General features: G+C 37.3%; 1 protein-coding gene across 1 annotated transcript in view; it reads right to left on the bottom strand.

The window, feature by feature from the left end:
- Positions 1–13393, bottom strand: part of THSD7B (thrombospondin, type I, domain containing 7B) — a 1033118-nt gene that overhangs the window by 967828 nt on the left and 51897 nt on the right. Inside the window, exon 3 of the mRNA XM_006894459.1 lies at positions 2107–2355. Coding sequence (XP_006894521.1) covers positions 2107–2355 — 249 coding nt within the window. The remainder of the gene's footprint in view (positions 1–2106; positions 2356–13393) is intronic.

Genomic DNA, 13393 nt, shown 5'->3' with positions numbered 1-13393 from the left:
ATATGACTCGCTCATTGCCATTGAGTCATAACCAACTTATAGCTGACTTTCTAGTGGGTTTGCAGAGGCAGTAAATATTACAGGAGATTACCCATTTGACGGAGCACCTGGAAAGGTGTGCAGGGGAGTGAGTGTGTGTGAGTGTGTGTGTGAATCACTATTGACTGAATACATTTCTACACTGTCACTGTTTTTTTACACACACACAACCGTTGAAAACCTCAAAAAAGATACTAGCCACTTCTTGCAAGAAAGGTCAGAAAAGAGGCAAGGTGATTGTTAAATGATGATTTTTTTATTCTTGCCTCCCTACCACTGAGAATTCTCCTCAATTATCTTTTTGCTGGGGAAAAAAGTGCTAAATTATCCATAAAGAATTAATAAACTACTACAACCTGCCTTCCAAGCAAAGTACAAATCCTTTATCTGGAAGAAATGAGCATAATTACAAACAGCAACAATAGTGGTCATAATCCTTGCTGGTTTCTCTAAGAGATGAGCACTTGATCTGGTGTCTAATACTTCCCAAATGCATCTTATCAAGCAGAAATAATTCTTAAAGCCAGCTTTTCTGGGGTCACATAGTTAGTAAGTGATACACAATTTTAAGCCAGGTCAATCACAATCTAACTGGTTTGAAAAAAGGGCAGAGACCTCAGGCTTATGCCATTCTCAAGCTTCAATTTTACTCCATCATTAGTGTTTTGAAAGAATGGACACATATTCAACAAAAGTTGGGGGCTGTGCAATATCTGTAATAGGAGTCAATATATAAAGGCTCATATAAATATGAACCACATTTATCTGACGAATGTTAAGAATCTAAGGACAAAGAATTTTTTTTTTGTTTCTTCAAAGAGAACTGGGGGTGGGGAGGGCAGAGCGGTGGGCAGGAGGAAAATGTGCAACTATGAATGAATGGAGGAAAATTAAATGGAAAGAATATGCTGTAGAAATATACATGTTGCATTAAAAATCATTAATAAAATATTTAAAATAAAAAATCTACAGACAACCTTATTTTTCATAAAACGAACAATGACAATGTAGAAATATTTTCAGTCAACAGTGATTCTAAAAGTGAAAGAGGCAGGAGGAATGAGAGGTTAAGAATCGGACAAAAGGAGCCTGTTTCTTTAACCAAAATACCATTCCGAACACACACCTCATTTCTGGTCTAAGAAAGAATCGGATCTTAGCCCATCAATAGCATCTGTTAAGTTTGAAACCCAATCAACCTTTCATATATCCTCAGATGCTCAATTCCCACGAGTTTTCCCTCCTCTCATTTTATTTTCTGCTGGGCAAATGATTCTCAAATATTAGAGATTATGAGAAACTTCTAGAAAATGTCTATCTTAAACTTATAGATTGACAGATACAACTTGGGCATCTCTCTAGCAGGAGCCCCTAATAAATCCATTGCCCACAACTGAGCTGCCAGCCACAAAGAATCCACTATCTCATTATAAGTTTTTAATAAAAACCCCAAAGGGAAATTCATGGAAGACTTTTGCCAGGGTTACAGCTAGGCAAAACATAGTTCAAACTAAGTCATTAAAATACAGTTAGTGACTAACAATAACATGTTTTCAACTTTGTCAGACTCCCTCAGGACTCAAGAATGGAGCAATTTCCACTAAATGGTCAGAAGATTCAGAGACAGACCAGCTTAGAGTCAGGTCTCTGGCATGCATTAGCTATGGAGGAATGGAAATTGCTTAACTTCTGTAAGAATGAAAGGTCTCATTTGAAAAATGAGGATTCTACGAATAGCTTTTTTAGCCCGTTATGAAAGTTAATTGATATACATAATGATGAGTAATGAGTATTTACCAAGTGTCAGTTGATGAAAGAAATTAAGCATTGCCAGCAGATGAGGAACCCAAGGCATATGACATTAAACAACCTGCTAAAACTCATATAGTCAGAAAAAAATCACAGAAATAGGACTTGAACTCAGCACCTAAGCCATACACTACAATTTGTGATCTAGAATGAAACTTCCACAAAGAGTGTTACAACTCCTTTCATCAGCACTCGCATCACCACAGCAAATGAGGCCATATAGACTAATAAATACCCACACAAAAGAATGCACAGTACCTGGGACAGGGCTGTAAATGTTCTTCCTCTACAATGCAGGCCTCTTTCTCAAGAAGTTCAGGGCACTCCTTCCCACCTCCAATAGCAATGCACTTCACACTGCGGCTCCGACTCCTAAAACCTGGAGAGAGACTCCCTGAGTGACACGTCTTCGAGCAAGGGCTCCAGGAGGACCACTCGGTGGTTTCACAGTCTCTCGGCATGATGCAGGATTGAACTGTCAAAGGGAAGGAGTCCTGTGCACACAAGCTGGTTGAACAGAAGCAGAAAACAGGAGACCATCAATTAAACAGATGCAACCAACATCACGAGGCTCCCTCTGTGCTCCCCAAAAAGTGTGCTTTAAGCTTCCCTATACCAAACAGAAAATAGTTGCCGTCACTCAACGCTGACTTGCACAGTAGCTGGATGTGGTCAGAGGAGATGTGTGCTCTGTCGGCTTATCAGCGATTGATATTTTTGAAAGCTGATCACTAGAACTTTCTTCTGAGGCACCTCTGGTGGGTTCTAACTGAAAACATGTTGGTTAAGAGTCATCTGTTACAAACAGATACTCTCAAACTTTCAAAAAGAAGAATTTTTTAAAAAGTAAAGGTTTATGAAAACAGGGAAGAGAATAAAATGCTAAGAATGAGAATTCCATTTCATCAGAAGCAATGAGGTGGTTTCTTTCATTCTAGTGAAACACAGAAGCACGGTGGTTTACCTGGTACTTTGCCTAACATGCTTTCATCAATGACATGATCTGCTATTACCAGTATCAGGTCAGTCCCAGGTGCAAATATCTATCCTGGTGGCATAGTGGTTAAGCATTCAGATGTTAACTGGAAGAGGGAAGAGAGTTAAAACTCATCAACGACGCTGAGAGACAGAAGTGTACCAGTCTGCTTCTAAAAGGGTTTACAGCCTTAGAAACATTGCAGGGTGGTTTTATTCAACCCTGTAGAGCACTAGGAGTCAGCAATGAGTGTCATCAATCTAAGGTAAAAGCAAGCTTTAACATGTTAATCTACTCATACTTTTTGATATTGGAATACTAAAATTTTATATATGCAGAAGCATCAATGGTTGTGTATCATTTATTCATTTGCAAAACTGAGCTATCAAATACTAATAATCTAACTGAGAAAGAGATAGCTAGATAAGAAAAGAAGAATATGTGATAAAATGATGAATTAGAAATAAAAGTATTTGTAAGGATGACAAGAAAAACTGACGGGCATTGGGGAACTATCTGGAAAGGGAGGAATGCTCAGAGAGAAGGAAGGATATCTCCGTTGTATTTTTAAAGATTAATGGCAATTTTTATAGACATTTCATATCCTCAATTTCATAGAGGAATAACTATTGTAAGGCAAGAGAACTGCATGTTTTTAAAGCTTTGAAATAACACCTCACAGGATGGAAACCAATCTTACTGGAGCTGGCTTATATGAGCTCATAAGAAGTAAGTGTTAAATTATCCAGAGTTTTATTTAAGCTATTAAACTTCATGTTATTCCCAAGAAGCTACAATACTGAAATCAACAAAGGCTACAAGGATTTGTAGGTCCACCACCACATACACCCACTCCACGAAGCCCCAAACGACTACCACCTTCCCTATTAAATATTTACAAGCAGGAAAAGTGGATAGATATTAGGTGTGTAGATTTTTCAAAAGCTCTTGTGGAAAATCTTCACATTACAGGCTAAAGAGCTTAGATTTAATTCTGAGCATTAACTGATCTTAAATGGAAGAAAATCTATTAGACTTCTATAAGGAGGTAGCATTTCAAATCCTAATTGTCATGCTTTTCTTGTTCTCCTTACCTTGTTATTTGTCCTTCCCTTATTCTGTAAAAAGCATGCATTACTTATGGGAGAAAAAGGTTAATTTCAACCGAAATACAAGCCAAAGAAAGGATCAATATTCAGTTGCTGATTTCCACATTGGGTCTATGAAATCTAACTGAATAATGAGCTATGGACAGGATTTCATAATGTTCCCGCTATGTGTGGTCAACAAGATGAAGGATACTTAGATTGCTTTGAGGTTTCTAACTTAGAAAACCATAAAGGAAAAGGAGCCTACAACAAGAAATGAATAATCAAAGGTGATTTATAGGGGAGAATAAAATATGATCACATTTGGCCATACTGATGAGTAACTTAGAGTGAAATGTTCATACTTACATCCCTTACTAAACTGAGAGTAACTGCTAATTTTCATAGTTTAAAAGATACCATGATATGAGAAAAACTTATGGTCCAATATTTTATTATTTAAATTTATTTTTATTATTTTACTCCCTTAGATATGATCTTGAGTCTATCCCAGTTGAATTTAAAAATCATCTACAGAACAGGTTTGAGATATTGAACACCACTGATTGAAAAACAGAGGAACTGTAGGAGGACATCAAAGATATCTATGAAGAGAGTAAAAGGTCATTACAAAGAGGAGGAGAAAGAAAAACCCAAAACAGGTATCAGAAGGGACTGTGAAAAGTACATTAGAGGATTGAGAAGCCAAAACAAAAGAAACTGATGTTGAAGTAAAAGAGCTGAACAGGTGATTTCAAAGGGCAGTCCCAGAAAATAAAACAAAATATTATAGTGGCATGTGCAAAAAGGGTGGACTCAAAAAAATTTATTCATCATTTCTCAAGATGAAAGAACTGAAAACCTATTTCAAGCCTTGAGTTGCAATACTGAAACATGCTATGGGCAAAAAATCTTAAATTATCCAGAAATAACAAAAAAAATAGCAGATTATATAGAATTATTATCCAAAAAAGAATCACTTAAAAGAAAAAAGTTTCAGGAAGTATAATGTGAACAAGACCCAATGGAACAAAAGCTGCACTGAAGCCACAGGCAAAAAATAAGGCCCAAGGAACCGATGGAATATCAAGTGACATATTTCAACTAACCAATGCAGACATGGATGTGTTCACCAGTTTATGCTAGGTAATTTGGAGGAGAGCTGCCTGGCTCACTGTAAAAAGAGCAAGGTCTATGTGGGAATGGCCATATTCTGACTTTTACCAAGTTTACAAAGCTTACACGTTTACAAGTGTTCCTGTCAACAGCATTAACAACACAAAAACAATTCTCATGAGGTCAGACATGTCCCCTATGCTTCCATATGTGAGCATCTCAACACCAATCCTACTTCTTTACGAGGCCCAAAATACAATGTGATCACTCACAGATCACACAAAATCATACTGGAAAGTCAAAATGTTATAATCCAGGTTAGTAGTAGAATAAAGTCAACACAACTTCCAAAATGTGCTCATAGGCACCTCAGGTTTGAGCCTCACAGCTTAAGGCCAGTGTTACAAAGTTCTTAGTCCTGCTAGTATTGGCTCTCCCCATCCCTAGGTGTTCAACACACTTGGGAAAAGGCACTCAACTCTGATTGCAATGATGTAACAACCTCAGAGCCCCATCTCATGTCAGGTCTCTGGTTCTCCTGTGGCTATTACTGTTTTTGGTCTTGCAGTCGCTCTTACTTGCTCTTTTCTTGGTGGTGAGGTTTCTTCTTCTTCACTGGTGTGGAAGATCTTCTAATTCTGCTGCTGAGTCCACTCAATTTAATGGCAAGACTAGCCCTTGTAGATTGTTAAGATTAGCCAATCCTCTTGTGGATAGCTAAGATAGCCAATCCCTTTGTGGATAGGGAAGTATGTCTTATTCACATATTCTGGCCCACCAACATGGCAAAATCAATTTCAATGGCTAGGAAAGTCATACTGAAAGATGAATTCCACATTGACTTGACTCAAAAAGATCCATATGTATACTCATTCCCAATAAAGGTGATTCAACAGAATGTGGAAATTATCAAATTATCAAATATCATTATTTCAAATTCAAGCAAATATTGCTGATGATCATCCAAAAATGGCTAGAACATTTACAGAGAACTACCAGAGGGTCAAGCTAGCTTAGAAGAGGCCATAGTACCAGGGATATCATTGCTGATGTCATATGCATCCTGGCTAAAAGCAGAAAATACCAGAAGAATGTCTATTTGTTTTCTTGAGTGTACAAAGGCATCTAAATGTGTGGATCATAACACATAATGGCTAATATTGAGATGAACTGGACTCATAGAACACTTATTTGTGTTCATGAGAAATCTATACCCAGATCAAGAAGCTTTTGTCCCAACAGCTCAAGGGAACATGGTTTAAAATCAGGGAAGGCATGCATCAAGGATGTATTGTTTCTCCATACCTATTCAATATGCATGCTGAGTAAATAATTCATAAAGCTAGACTCTATGAAGAGGAATGTGGCATCAGGATCAGAGGAAGACTCATCAATTTGCTATGTAGCTACCATAACCTTCCTTGCTGAAAGTAAGAAGGATATGAAATACTTGTTCCAGAAGATCAAGAACTGCAGCCTTTGGTATGGCTGAAAACAAAGATTCTTACCACAAGACTAACAGTCAACATTATGGGAGATGGAGAAAGGTTTAAGGATGTCATGGATTTCATCCTACTTTGATCAACAATCAATACCCCTGGTATCAGCAGCATTCAGGAAATCAAGAGACATACTGTATTGGGCAAGTCTACTGTGAAGGACATCTCTAAGTACTGAAGAGTAATGATGTCAGCTTGAAAACTAAGGTGCACCTGATTCAGGCCATGGTCTTCTCAATCAATCATCAGAGAGCTGGACACTGAATAAAAATGACAAAAGAATTGATGCCTTAAAGTTTTGGTACCAGAGGATTGTACTGAATATTCCATGAACTATCAAAAGAATAAACAGGTATGTCTTGGAATAAAATGTATCCAGAGTGCTCCTTGGAAGCAAAGATAACAACGTTCTGTCCTTCATACTATGGACATGTAGCTAGGTGAAGCTATTCTTTGGAAAGGCAAATCATGTTTGGAAAGATGGAGGGTCAGTGAAGGAGAAGAAGACCCCCCAACATGATGATTGATACAGTGGCTTCCGCAATGGGCTGAACTGTCAGAGATAGTGAGTATGGTACAGGACAAGGCAGGGTTCAGGTCAGCTGTTCAGAGTGTTGTTATAAATTGCACTTGAATTGAAAGCATCTAAAAACAACAACCTGTTCTGTAGTAATATTTTTTGACTCTCCAATTTTCTAAGAATGCTGTTCAGTTCCAAAGACTTGCCCTTCCAGACAACATACTTAGATTATGAACAATGATGTCTAATCACCACTGACTCCAAGGAAATCCTAGATGCAATTATTTTAAGACAGATTTATCTACTCTTACGTGAGTTCATGAGCATCCATCACTCCTTAGCAGCATCACAATACAAAGGTATCAATTCTTTAGTCTCTCTTCCTCATTGTCCAATTTTCACATGCATATTTATGTTTTCATTACTAAAATATTATCTTTAACTTGTCATTAAAATTATTTTCTAAAGAAGCAGTAATAAAATATATCTAATCACCAATATTCACCACAAAAATGTCATTTTAGGGCCTGGGGTCCAAATCACGCTAGGAAGAACTTTCCAGAAATGTTCCATTAAAGACAGAAATCATCCTCACTATGCAGTAGAGGTGAGGGCTTGGAGGAAACGAGGTGGGGAAAGGAGGCATATATTTCTATACTGTGAGACAGAATAGAAAACTTTTGATAAACAAGTGTTCACATTCTAGATTTCTGGAAATTTAATAAAATTCTACAACGTATATATGGGATTTAGTTTTATTTTCTAAAGAGTTTCAATTTCCAAAATGATCCTTCTTCTTCTATTACAAAGAAGGCCCGGCACAATTTAGTTAGCAGTCTAAAGGTGAAACAGTAGTTCGGTTCCTTCAATTTGGCTGTTATCACTTTTCAGTGTTTATCTTCCCAGCACAGACATTACATACTGGATCAGTACAAAGTATAGTAAGTCACAAACACTATGTATGAACACTTGCAAGGAAATACAAGGCTTCATCAAGGCGCTGAGCTCTCTGCCACGCTGCCAATTCTGACTGACAGTGACGCTCTATCAGGTTTCTGAGACTGTAAATCACAACAGGAGAAGACAGAGCATATTCCCCATCCGGAACCTGTAGGGGATTCAAATCTTAAGAGACCATAACCCTAAGGTCAGCATTCAACTCTCTACAGACCACAATACCAGAGGTTCTCAAAGCTTTCACAGCTTTGAAGCCAATCTATTTCTTATTTTCTTTGTCACCAAAGAGCATATGTGCCACTGACTAAATATTCAGCTCTCCATACAAGTGGTAAATAGCTGTACTGTTAACCCAAAGGTACATGGTTCAAATCCATCAGATGCCCCACAGGATAAAGATGAGCAATCTCTTACAATGCAATTACTACCTCTGAATACCTGTTGGAGGGTCAGCTATGAGTTTTGACTTGATGGCATAGACAACACACACACAACAATATGATTTTCTAGATCTCTCCAAGTTGATACATGCAAATGGAGTTTTACCCACTAAATAATATTCTCATATATCATTATATGATGATTTATCTATTCTACAATCAGTGGTTGTATTGAGTTTCTTAAAATTCCACAGGACAATTTATTAACTTTCTTTCTCAAGCCTCTGTATGTCTACACATGTAATTCCTGTAATATTTTTGCACAGACCTGACAGATGTACTAGGTGATGTGAAGTTTCTTCTTTCTCATATGTTCACAACTCTAAGTATTATCAGACCTATTTTCTAAAATGTGAATTTGCATTTTCCAGGTTATCACTGAGTTTCTGTGGTTTTCATACCTTTGGTGGCTGTTCTAACTTGTTACTCTAACATCTCCCTCCCAAAGATGTCCTAATTCCTAGAAACAATGAATTTTTACTTTGCATGGTAAAAGGGAATTGGCAGATGTGATTTGGTTGAGAATCTTCAGAGGGAAATTTTATAGCATTATTTGTGCTTCCAATAGAATCACAAGTGTCCTTAGAAGAGGACATTAGGAAGATTAGAGTCAGAGTAAATGGGAAAACAGGCAGAGGGTGGAGAAATGTGAAGCCCCAAGTGAAGAGATGTGGCTTTAAAAACACACTGTGATAGTTGATTTTGACTAGAGTAAGCAAGGAAATTAATTTCTTAAGAAGGAATGTAACCCTTACCAACCAAGTGAGGATTCTGACCTATATGTATAAGATACAGAAGTTTGTTGTTTTAAGTCACTAAATTTGTTTTAATTTGTTGCTTGTTATGCATCTGAAAGCTGGACAATAACTAAGAATGGCAGAAGGATATTTGATGCCTTTGAGTTGTGGTGCTGAAGAGTATTGAACAGCCTATAGATTGCCAAGAGAACAAACTGGACTGTCCTGGTGAAAGCAAAACTAGAATGTTCCTAGGAAGTAAGGATTTTGTCTTAAAAAAGCAAGCCACTTTGTCTGACATACTTTAGGCATGTTGTTAGGAGGAACCAGACCTTGGAGAAGAGCATCGTGCTTGGAAAAGCTGAGGGTTAATGTTGTTGTTCTTAGCTGACATTGAGTTGAGCACGATTCATAGCGACTCCATGAACAAAAGGCTTGAAACCTTTCTGTAACTACCGTCATATATCAAAGTTCAGAGTTTCCAGAGGCATGTTTAGGAAGTGGATGTCACTCTTGCTTCCAAAACTGTCTTACACTGGGAGCTCCACCAAACACTGTCCACCACAGGTCTCGGGTCACTGTTACAGCATTTGACACCCCAACATCAGGCACAAGGTTCAACATCACAGAAACCCCAGGTTATCTCAGTACAGCATTTTAACAGAAGAGTGCTATACTACTTAGAAGAATCTTCCTTCAAAATATAATGACAGCCAACTTTTAAATACAAAGGTCCTCCCCAAGGTCTTGTTGGCTCTAAATATCAGGCATAAAAACAAAAACAAAAACCCAATCAACCAATACAGTATGTTGTTGTTGTTGTTGTTGTGCACTGTGAGTCATCTGTGAAGTATAGCAATCCTATTTACCACAGCTCTGAACCCTACCCTGTCCAGAACCAGTCTCACTAATTCCAATACACCAACCCCCATTGCCCCAGATACTATGTCAATCCATCTCATCTGGGGTTTTCCTCTCCTGCACAGTCCCTCCACCTTTCCAAGCATGAGGGTCAATAGTAATAATAAAAATTAATTAAAGATCTAAAATTATCTCTAAGTCACCAGGTAAATAGACTAAGCTTTTCAGGAAAATATTATATTGATTATAAAGCCTTAGTTTTAAAATTTTATCACTTTTAGAGTCTTTACTTTGAAGACACAAATAAAAATAAACTAAAATAAAAAAAAAACAACTAAAGGGGGAGCTTAGAAAGTTCTCAAGAAACTATTGATTAATTATTTAAGGATTAATGTTTTCTAACACCATTCTCCAAATTTTGTTAAGTTCAAGTCTTTAGATTCTGAATAGGACACATTTTGACCCTTTTCTCTTTAGCAAATAATCACTTTGACTTCAGATTTGCATTTTCTGAATTGATATCTCTAGGCTTGACTATTTAAATACTATTTTTTTTTCAATTGCCTTATGTTACTGCTTTTTGGTTGTCATGATAATTGATAAATTGAATGACATTCATTTGTTAAGTATAATTCTTAGTCTACTCTAACTCTTGACTAATCTGCATGAAGCTCACCCAATGCTCAAGGTGATGGTTTTTGTTACTATGCCATATTTCTTCAGAGAAATATCAAGAAAAAGAAAAGTTAAGAGTTTTCAGATGGGAAACTCCACGTCTTATTATCTTGAATATTAGTTTCAAGACCCAAGTAACGACTATAAGTGTCTGTGCAAACTGTTCATTGTTTTATTTCACTATGATTATGGATAGTATTTTCATTTACACATGAGCTTGCATTTCTTGCTTAGTTTATATTTTCATTCCTTTTTTTTAAAGTGAAAAGTAAATCAACAACCTTAAGTTCCATCGATGTAACTGATACAGCAAATGGCATGTTTTTATTTAGTGTCTACCTGCTTGGAGGAGGAGTGGCATCCACTTCCATAATAGCTTGCTTCCGGAAACCCTATGAACCTGGAGAGGATGAAAGGCACCCAAGCGTCAAGGACTCTCCTTCATAAGGTAGCTATGAGTCGCCTGCAACTCGACGGCACTTAACAACAACCTACTTGGAGATATTAGGAACTAACAGAATTCATTTTCTCACCTGCTTCCTTAAATGTATGTAAGGAGCTAGGTGTCTTTTGATTTTATTTAGAGAACTGGCTGGGTTCAGTTTCACGTTTAAAATGAGAGATGTATAAAGATAGAAACAAATGAAGAGAGCCTGAAACAATTCCAAGAATTCAGTCACCAAGGAGTTCTGGTGGCTTTGTGGTAAGAATTGTGCTGCCAATCCAAAGGCAGATGGATTGAATTCAGCAGCTGTGCAGGAGAAAGATGGGCAATCTACTCCTGTGCAATTCATTCCCTCTGAAAACCCAGTGAAGAGTCAGTTCCAACTTTATAGTAAACAATACCACTATGGAACATACAAAGCATTCTTCACTGAGCTAGAAAGAAAGAAAGTATATATTCTACACAAGAAAGAATAAAGATTAAGCATATCCCCCTGTGCTCATGCCTATGGTATTTTAAGAATTGCAAACTCAGCTTGAAGAACTGATGTCTTTTAGCTGTGGGGCTGGAGAAGAGTACTGAAAATCCTATGAACTGCCAAAGGAACAGATATGTCTTGGAGAAAGTGCAGCCAGAGTGCTCCTTTGAGGCAAAGATAACAAAGCTTCAACTTACATACTTTGGGCATGTTGTTAGGAGAGGCTATTCCTCAAAAAGGGACATCATGCTTGTAAAGAGAACTGGCAAAAGAAAGGAAGACCTTCAAATGGATGGATCTACAAAGTGATTGTAGTAATGGGCTCAAGTATGTCAGAGATCATCAGAGGAAGGTACAGGACAGAACAGGGTTCAGATCTATTGTTCATAGGGTCGCTATGTGTCATATTCAGCTAGTTGGCACCTAAAAGCCATAAAACAACTCAATGTGAAAGTGAAAAAAAATAGTAATTATGTGTTTGGATTTAACTTACTAACCTAAATTTCTCTGTCTAAAAGAAAAGAGCACTGTATATTTAGCATATTTACACTAAAATATATGATTGTCTGAATCTCTCTGATAATGATTTAATCAATTAATATCAATAATTTTTAGGGTGCAATGATCAGTGTTCGTTATTTTATTTATTCACACGTCATTTTAAAATAACTGGCATTAAAATAATTTTAGTAAAATATAATAATGTAATTACCTTCACTGTAATACTCTGGCAAAATGGTATGATTAGGGGACATTTAGTAATTGATAAATAGAATTTCTTTTTATTATTTCTAAGAGAAATTTAATCTACAATAATCTAAACATTTTTAATTAAAAAGATAAAAGCAAAAATAAATAAACTACTATTACACTTCCTGACACAAACACAGGTCTTTACCTGTCTCTCCTATCACCCACCAGTTGCTGTGACTCAGGATTCATAGTAACCCTATATAAACATACTTAAGCCTTAGCCTGTGCCATTCTTTAAATTCGTTAAAGTTACTACATCAATCATTTAACGAATGGCCTTTCTATTATTCTGTAACACATTCTACTTTTCCACACCTGCTATCCTTTTCGAGGGACCACCCTCTCTGGATAACATGCCCAAACTTTGTGAGAAAAACTCTTGTCATCCTTTCTGCTAAGGAACATGTTGGTGCAACTTCTTCCAAGACAAATTTGAGGTTTTTTAATTTGTTCTTCTGTCAATACATGTTATATTCAATATTCTCCAACATCACAATTCTGTATCAATGTGTCTTTGTTGTTGTTGTTGTTGTTTTTGTTGTTGTTGTTATGTGCCTTCGAGTCGACTGCGACTCATAGCGACCCTATGTACAACAGCCCTAAGCTCCGCTCTGTCCTGTGCCAATCGCACTGTCTCCGACACTGCCATCCCAATTATCTCAGTCACTGAATCAATCCACCTCATAGAGGGCCTTCCTCTCCTGCACTATCCCTCCACCCTCCCAAGCATGATGTCCCTCTCCAAGGACTGGCCTCTCCTCACAACATGTCCAAAGTATGTTAGATGGAGCCTCAGAATCCTTGCCTCCAAGTAGCCACCCGGTTTAACCCTTTCCAGGAAAAATCTGTTTGTTTTCCTAGCAGTCCATGGTATTCTCAATACTCTTCTCCAGCACCACAGCTCAAAGGCATCAATTCTTCTGTCCTCCTTGGTCATTGTCCAACTCTCTGATTCATAAGAAGTGATTGCGAAGACCATGGCCTGTATCAGACGCACCTT

Source organism: Elephantulus edwardii, unplaced genomic scaffold, assembly GCF_000299155.1.
Source record: "Elephantulus edwardii isolate Elephantulus edwardi_28Jun2011 unplaced genomic scaffold, EleEdw1.0 scaffold00143, whole genome shotgun sequence".
NCBI lineage: Eukaryota > Metazoa > Chordata > Mammalia > Macroscelidea > Macroscelididae > Elephantulus > Elephantulus edwardii.
The sequence above is the reverse complement of the archived record's forward strand: the minus strand, read 5'-3'. Positions and strand labels throughout refer to the sequence as shown.